Consider the following 9350-nt stretch of genomic DNA (forward strand, 5'->3'; position numbering starts at 1 on the left):
GGATTGACGCGGCGTGTTTTTATTGGTCTTCGAACTCCGCACAGAATAAAAATTCCTGAAGTTGAGAGGGAAAAGTGTGCAGGGATTGGTTGAAATCAAGGAAAGGAAAGGAAGCCACAACTCAGCACCGATGTTGGTTGAGTTGGTGGCTAGAAAATAGATTACAAACGCGCGGCTGGTGCTGAGTCAGTAAAGAGCTTTAATTCAAATGATATATATTTTATGCTATTAAAGCGGTTGACACGTATTTGAGCGCAATCAATGTGTGATATTCTTTAAATTATTTATTCATAATTAGCTACAACTGATTTTATGTATGCAATCAATTACTAAAACGTTTAAAATAAATTCTATCGTTAATGCATGAGAAGGATTTTTTAGTATGGAGTGATGATATTCGATGGTACATAGAACATGACTTGGCTTCAACTTAAATTTTTATGGTATGAAGTAAGCCTCTGTTTTTATAGCAATTATTAATTCCGGTCACCAACTGTGTTCAGAGAATAATAACCACGCGCCACGTCACATAAAACACGGTATTGAGCACTCCGTATAGATTCAGATGCGTTCGGATTTCACCAGATATAATAATTGCTCCTGTTTTTAACATTGGTTGGGTATTCATGGGCAAATTACAATTTTTGAGACGAAAGACAAATAAGAAGTCAGGTTTACATATTTTTTGATCTTTCACTTAAACTGTTATTTATGTCGTACGATGATACTAAATTAAATTTATAATCGGTTTCTAAAAGAAATTTGCTTTTTAATTACTACCATTTTTTTTACTGTGATGCTGTAGCAAATTTTAAATTGACATTATTAAAAGTGTTCCATAAATATATTTCGTGTTGGGCTAGTCTTGCTTCATAAGTCCTATTGCAAGTCATGATCATAGCTAATTTTGATCTGTTGGTTTGAAGTTTTTGTTACCAATCAAAAGTTATTGTGTTCGAGTAGGGAGGATTCAGCTTCTTTTTTCAGGGTGGACAGAAAAAAATTTTTTTGTGGAGGATAGACAAAGACGTTTAGGATTAATAAAATTAGGGAAAAATTTTTTTTTTGAGAGGGGGTAAAATACCCAAAATATTTTAAAATATTCCATCTAAAATAATCAAAATTGTGCACTGGTAAAGGCCATTTCTTTTAGTTTCTCATTAAGCGAATCCCTTTACTAAAGACCTATTTGAGGCTGATTTTTCGTAGTTTTATTTTTCATATGGTACGTCGCAGTGCTTGGCTATGCAAAGTTGTTAGACTCATTAGACAATGGCACTCTACTTGTATTTAATATTATCTATGTTGTAGGATCTTGGATAGAGCTTAAGCTTCTTGAAAGAGAGAGAGAAGGGTATGGAAGAATGGGAGGTATAGCAAAAAAACTGAACAAAAATCTTTATTGATTGGCTTGTCCCCTATTATAGACTATAGCACATTAGCACCTATTTTATAGGCTCCAAATGGCTATACAAAGATGCACAGCACACCAAAGACAATAGAAAACTATATAAGAACCTAAAGAAAGTACAATGGAAAGCTACCTAAAATCTAGACCAATATCCTAACATGATAATTAAGAAAAAATTAATTTGACTTGCAGAACTATGTTCAGCAGATTTTTTTTGTAGTTGAACTTCTGGCTCGAGCTAGAGCACTAGCTATCTTCATATATTTTGATAAGCGTATTAGCGACAAGTTCTCATCTTTAGATAGCATTGTTGATCTTACAAAATAATTTATTAAAGTTAAGAAAGATGTTGTGAATCTTTTACTTTACAAGTTATTATTTTAGCAATAACTTTTTAGTTGTTACTGCAATTGTGGCGAGACCATTAATCATAATGAAAATTGTTAAACAACGGTTACACAATAAAACGTGTGATAATTTATTCATTGATGTCTAGTGTCATATGTTAAGAATGAAGTATCTGATTTGATTTTAAATAAAATTGTAATGCAATATTATCAAAAAATACAAAATAGAATGCAAAGCTTATAATGTTTTTAATTTTGTCATATATATATATATATATATATATATATATATATTGATTCTTTGTTATTTTTTATTTTTTAACCAGTAGACGTCTAGCGAAGTCTGATAACCGGTAAAAGTCCGGCGTCGGGTAGAAACTTAGCGAAACGTGAAGGTTCGACGTCGGGTAGAAGTCCGACGTCTGTTGTTGACAAAGGAGAACTCCGGCTTCCCTTGGGCGGAGTTTCAGAGTTAGAAGGGAATTCTGTTGCAAATTGGGAAGAATTTCAACATCACGTGGAAGTTGTGCAAATTCCCGGCGTTTCCTGAAAATCCGGCAGAGTTCCGGCGTCTTCAGGCGGCAGGAAGAGCTCCGGCGGTGGTCGAGGAGGTGAGGAATCTCCTTTTCCCCTTTCTCCTTCTCCTTCTCTTCTTCTTCTCTCTCTTCCCTCTCCTCTTATCTGATTGCGTGCCGGATTTTCGTACAACGCTAAGACGATAAACTTTATATTTCTCTACCGCCACGAATACTCCTGGACGCAACAAACCATATTGAGTTCTTATATTTTTTTAAGCAACTACCTCTATATGCAACTCAATTTAGTATATTGGTTGGGAGCTTTGATTATCAATTAAAATGTCTTAGGTTTAAATCTTGAGCATGTGATGTGTGTATGAATTTATTTTAATTAATGTAAATGTTTAAAAAAAAAAAAGCAGCTGGCTTTATCTCCTCAATTCTTAACTCTCTTGCTGTCTCTCTCATGCAAGCGCACAAATGCTTTATACTCTCATTAATTTGCAAGATTTGGCAAGGGAAATTTAATTTGGCGTTAAAATTTTAATTATAAATTTTCTATTTTTGGATGGCCTGACTTAAAAGGAGAGCTGAATAATGTTGATAAACTTATGAAACATGTCGTCACTAAAGCTCAATCGCAGCTTTTTCATCTTGAAAAATGTGTTGTTATTGCTACTTTACCCAAACAGAAGTTGTTCTTGTTATCACTTGCTTTAACTGTGGCCTCTTCCTTCAAACTATCAAAATTTTATCGCTTTTGGCTCTCCATTCCTATTGAGTATATTAATTTTGAAGTGCTTGAACACATCAGTAGCCACATCAAGAACAGTTTTATTAACACTGTTTATATTTCTTCACTATTTTGTCCAATCTCTACCATCTCTGGAGTGAAAGCAACGACGAAATTCACAAAAATCACTTGTATGGTATGAGCAGCACTATCATTCACAAAATTAAACTCCAGTTCGATCTTAAAATCAGGAATTGGAATTGACCTCATGGTATGTCAGAGGATCTTGCTATTTTCGTAGATGCTGTAATTAGCTCTTTAATTTGATTTCCTTTTGTACTTATGTTGAACTTTTGAGTTCTTTATATGATATAATATGATATGGATGAATTATTCTCTGCAGACGCCGAATGTCATTTAGAGCCCAATGACAATGCGCTCGGTATTGCTCAGTACGGGATGATGTGACTGCACCTGATTCGCTTCTGGACGGTAAGTTGTGTTCGGTGTCCACACAGAATAATTTTTCATTTATGTAACATAAGAGCAAAACTCTATTGTTTTATAAATTTATCACATCCTTTGGAAGAGGCTTGAAGTTAATGTGATAGCTTTGTTGGGGCATTCTCCTCTTTGTATCAAAGTGTGAATGGAACAATAAAGATATCAACATTTTCACCTGAGTGTGTTCTAAGTTTTCTGAACTTGGCAAGTTGTTCAGAAACTTATATAGCTTGTTTCTTGAATCCTTTTTTTTGCATTTGCTGAAACTATCAGACTGCAGCACTTGTTTTCTTCTACAGATCAAAAGTGCAAAATAGCTTGGAATAGCACCAATACTAAGCACATATCCAATGACTATGTTGTAATCTGCTGCTTTACCCGTTGATTTATCTCTGCAAAATGTTTTTTGGACTAAGGAACAGAATCTCATTAGTAGCCACTGATTGATGGATGGATGATAAGTGTTCTCGTACTGTAGTCAGCGATAGGTTAAATTATTGTATTGTTTGTCTGTTTCTTCCTGCAAGAATAAGAGTGGAGATATTATTGGAAAACACGGGACATTCTGGTCAATTAATTCAATTTCATACGCACATCATAAATACAAGAGTCGAATTCATGACCTCATAGTTGATAGTCAAAGTTAGAAGTGTAAGAAAGCCGAGCTGGCCCGAGCTCACGTGCCGGGCTTATCGAGCTTTATGCTCGAGCTCAAGCAGAATTTTGATATCATTGGATTATTGAGCTTAAGTTCGAGCTCAATTTTTAAGCTCAACTCGAGTTCGAGCTCAAGATTTAACTTGCGAGTTGAGCTCGAGTTATGCTTGATTTGAGCTCGACTCGACTCTTTTGCACCCCTAAGCTGCATGAGGGAAATATTAGATCATTAGAGTGGTGATTATGCGCTCTTCTTCATGGAAGAAAGGACAGTGGAAGTGATTTCTGTAAAATGAAAGGACTTTTGGTAATGGAGGGCATCCTGTACTAATATGAGCTGAAGTGTAATATAAAAAGATATTAAAATTTTTTTATTTAAATTCTGAATATTTTAAAAAATAGAAAAAGAAATTATTCTTAATGATAAGTTCATAAAAAGAAAAAGTTCTTTGATAGAACGTATTAAAATATGTAAATGTCTTAATAATTGATTATTGTCTAATATACAATAATCTTTAGAATTTTATGTACTCATAGATGAAAAATATGTATTAAGTAAAGGAGAAAAAAATACTTTAATTTTATTAAAGTGAAATTATTTTGAAGGAGAATGCTTGAGTTAATCTCAAATTAAGATATAAATAGTTGTCTTAAGTTATACAATAAATTTATCGCACTTTAAATTGAAGTATCTTTCACACGGGCAAATTCCTGCTCAAGTCAGAGTGGGCAAATGCCCACCCTAAAAAAATCTAATCTACTAGAGGGGTGCTTTTGGAATTCTAAATAGTTATAATTAACATAATTGAAATGTGAGATTGAGATTTAATTTGCATAATTAAAATGAAAGATCAGGATTTGCTATGAAAGAAAATTTTAGCGGCTTTAATAATAATAGTATAGATATATAACACGTTTATGATTAACTAGAATAATTCTTGTATAGTTGTATGAGAAATGATCCAAAGCAAATGCCACTTTTTTTTCTCAGTAATTTGTATTTTGCATTTAGTTGAATAAGTTCATCAAATTAATAAATCAAATGAAAGCCTGATATACAAATAATTTTCTATCCTAAATTTAATATATTTATAAGGAACACAGAAAATTAATAATTATAAATTTATAATGGAGAACCCAAATTATTTGATGAGATTTCCCTATAATAATTATTCAAGACTCTAAGCTAGATGTTTATTGTATCCTTGAACAACGCCCGAACCTAAATGTCGGTACTGATCAAATCAAGCTCAGAAGAAGGAGCGATGGGGGATCGAACGGAAGCGGTGGCCGAAGCCGGGAAAAATGAATCCACGGTGAAGTTATGCCGTCGTTGTAAGAATCCCTACAATTCCGCCTCGAACACCCCCTCCTCTTGTAGGTTTCACCCTTCCTTCTTCGTATGCCGAAGGCACGACGACCAAAAGAGGTATCTTTCTCTTACTTTTCATTGATGTTCGCTTTACCTACTTATAATTGATGGAATAAAAGAAAGGTTTGATTTTTACCATCGTTATTAGCAAAAGAAGTATGAATAAAATGTTGAAAACCCCCATTGAATGAGTAGGTTGGTGCTTCTTCAGAATTGGGCGGACAACCCACGAATAGTTAGATTGAAACTATTTCTGCCGAGCATGAAGCGGTCTTCTGTTGATGGAATGCTTTTGTGTTTTCAAAATGTTGTGGCTAGATGCCGAGGATGCTCATGATGTTCCAATAAGAAAAAAAATCATAAAATATTTTCGAGGTTATATGAATTATTAAAATTCTGTGTACTGCATTTTTGCACAAGTTATGAATGAAATTTAAAATTCTATCTTTATGAATTTTTCACCATGCAACAGCTCCAATTTCAAATGAACTTAAATTCATGTGATCCACATTAGTATGTATGTAATTCTTTTCCTTTTTATATTCTCCATGCGAGAAGCCACAAATGCAAAAACCCAAGGATCCATAAAATCCAACACTTGGCATTATATTGGGGGATTGTAGTTGTGGGGTCCTTTTTCTTTTGAGGAGATGGAGCTTGGGGTTGCTGATCCCAAAATGATCTTTTAGCTCGCCAATAGAGCTGTTCCTCTTTATTCATCTCAGGCCAGCAAATCCGTTCCGGGTAGGGACGGTTGCCTCTGGTTCTTGGCCGGCTGATTGGAGGGATGGACAAGCAGCCACTGCTGAACTCGAAGTTCAACATTTTTTTCCTCCTCTGTCTTCTTGTCAGATTTCCTCCATATGAGAAAGCATCAGCATCGTGCCTTTCGGGTGCAGCAATCTCCCTTGGCATGACAATAGTGTTAGTAGCCACCACAAAAATCTTTCCTCTGGCTACAATCCTCTTCAGAGCCGGGACTTCTGGCTGAGATAGCCTTTCGAAAAAAAAAAATCTTCCTGTGAGGAGGGTTTTCAGCAGTAGCAGCTCGCAACTCGCGCAGATACGCACTGCGTGCAGTGCTTTTAGCAAAGTGGGGCCCCTCCTTGTAGGCCCTTCAAACTCGATCAATGTCATATACAGGGATAGCGGCATCCCTTGCAATAGCTGCCAAGAATTGTAGTCTATTAAATTGAATGGTGGCTCCAGTGTTTTCAGTACTGATGATAACTAGCATATAATATTTGTCAACTGAATGCGGGCACCACATCCCAGTTAGACAGTGAAAACTAACATATATTGGTAGGGAGCAATAATTTTCCATGAAAACTAACTAGTTTGTATTCGTGTATTGGTTAAAAATACTTCTTTTTTTTCTGAACCTGGCAACGAATAATTAGGGTATGTGGTGGCTATGTGCATGATATGTTGCAGGTATCATCAAGATGCTAGATGTATTGATATCTTAGTTGTTTTGATGAGTTCAAACAATATAGTATCTTTGTGAAGATACAAATTTATCATAAAATAGAAGTGTTGAGATCTTAATTGCTTTGATGTGTTCAAACAGGTAGGAATTAATGGACTTACTTTTATCTTAAATGTGCAAATCTGGCTCATCAATTGAGTTAGAAGAACCAATGAACTGCAAATTACTTTTATTAGTGATGGAAGAGTTAGAGGCTTATAAAAAACGAGACATGTAAAGAGTATTCATTAATGCCTTGGTAGATCACCACTAATGTCAAGTTTTTTTTATTAGCGTCCAGTGTCATGGGCTTGTTCATGTGAGCACATTAGGATTTGTTAAGCCAAGGGTTTTCTTTTGATTTGCTCGCAAAACTTTGGCTTTTTAAAACTTGAAAGTTGATAACACCCAAAAAAAAAGAGATGGAAACCTCTCATTGGCCTGCTTCAAAACCCGGAATTAAGAGATGTAATCCAAGAATCTACTCGTTCTTATTGGTGGACTTGATAAAAAACTTGGACTCAGTAGATGATTTCCATAACCTTTTTTTAATCCTTAATTACTGGGTTAAAAATTCTTTTCCAAAATTGCCAACCAATGCTTTTTTCCTTTTCTTTAAACGTTAGCCTGAAACCTGGTCTCAAATATGCTTTAGCTCACACAATCTTAAGATCTTTCATTTGTGAAAGCTTCTTTTTTCTTTCTTGCAGCCTTATTGTCTTACAAATCTCTAAGGTAAGGCTCAGAAATCTATGGAACTCATCATTTTGGAATTTAAGGACAGAATTTTTTGAGAGTTTATATTTAATTGAGAATTCCTTAAATTGATTTGATGTTGTATCAACCTTATCTATTAAGCTAGATTATGAGTCTATAAATAGTAATATGAGGCATGTAATTTAAAATTTTTGCTTGAGCATTTTTTATTTTTTATTTAAAGTTTTCAATCTTGTAAGTGTAAGTTGGATATATGATTCCTCTAAATGTGGCACTATTGCACAACTTTATTTCATGAAATGTCATCTCCTTGTACTTCTTTGAGATTTAAGCTTGGTTTGGGACGGCTTTCTTACTACTTCTTATAGTAGCTTTCAAGTACAATAGTTAAAAATTTTGTACTAAAAAACTGCTTTAAAATCAGTAAGAAAGCCTTCTCAAATGAAGCCTTAATTTATTTTATTTTGATAAATTTGTTCATTCTTCAATTTTATCTGTATAATTAATTATTTGCTTGTTTATGCCATTGATTTTGATAAAAAAGTGGCATCTGAATTTCTTTATAAGTTAATACAATTTATTCATTGATTTTATTTGTATCCAATTCCTTGCTGAGATTCTCTGATCTTTTCACATTCAACTGAGCTACTGAATTAATTGGTTATGTGATATGTGAATCCTCTTTTTTTTTTTTGTATAAAAGTATGGGAAACCTCATATTTGTGGCCTTGGAAAATCTAAAACACATCTATCGACATGTATTGAGTGTGGTAGAAGGGCTAGCAGTAAGCTCCCACACTGTCCTAGCTTAGTCATTTGGCTGTCATTCCTTGCATCATTTACAATATTTAGTTATTCAATTTACTATCTATTTCATTGCCGAGTTAGGTTTCGTTTGGGACGACTTTTTTAATGCTTCTTAAAGCAGCTTTTTAATACAAAATTTTAAAATTTTATACTAGAAAGCTGCTTTAAGAAGCAGTAAGAAAACCGTCCCAAACGAAACTTTAATCAACGCTATTGAATGATTTTTCAGATATTTAAAGTTACATAGAATATAACCTAAAGAACACACAAACAAGTGATCTGCCATATCTGTTATGCTCTTTTTGAAAACTTTTAATATAATATGGACACCAGATGTATGTAGCATGTTTTATGTTCTTTGAGAATCATCCAAAAGTGGGGATGTCCCATATATTATTGTAGTCCTCTTGACTTCCTAACAGTTTGTCATGGAAATGCCACATTTATGTTTTTTTTTTTCTTTGTTGTGTTGTGCTTTTCAAGGTACTATGAACTTGGCCCAGAAGATCCACCATACGCGGCCAAGTTCTATGACTGTTGTGGAGCTGAAGACCCAGATGCAGTAGGTTGCAGAACAGATTTCCATATATCATATGACGACAATTGATCTGTTATAGAACATCCAATTTTTATGCAAGGTCCATTAAGTATGCTTATAGCACATAATATTGAAACTGCAATTTGAATGGTAACTTGAAAATTTTCACTTTCTACTATGAAGTTTCTTTGTCGTCATATCTAATATGCAGTTTCCTTATAAAATTTCAAGCTTGTTGAACATTCAGATTTTTCTTGTATGATATTGTTGATTTTTCA

General features: G+C 34.1%; 1 protein-coding gene across 1 annotated transcript; it reads left to right on the forward strand.

Moving 5' to 3' along the window:
* The first annotated feature begins 5347 nt into the window (after nucleotides 1-5347).
* On the forward strand, nucleotides 5348-9350 carry LOC110116480. The gene is made up of 2 exons (XM_020850047.2): nucleotides 5348-5599; nucleotides 9018-9350. Exons 1-2 carry the CDS (start codon nucleotides 5397-5399, stop codon nucleotides 9139-9141), a joined length of 327 nt encoding a protein of 108 aa, XP_020705706.1. The 5' UTR covers nucleotides 5348-5396; the 3' UTR covers nucleotides 9142-9350.

The sequence above is a fragment of the Dendrobium catenatum genome, unplaced genomic scaffold (genome assembly GCF_001605985.2).
Source record: "Dendrobium catenatum unplaced genomic scaffold, ASM160598v2 fragScaff_scaffold_390, whole genome shotgun sequence".
In the NCBI taxonomy this organism is placed as follows: Eukaryota; Viridiplantae; Streptophyta; class Magnoliopsida; order Asparagales; family Orchidaceae; genus Dendrobium; species Dendrobium catenatum.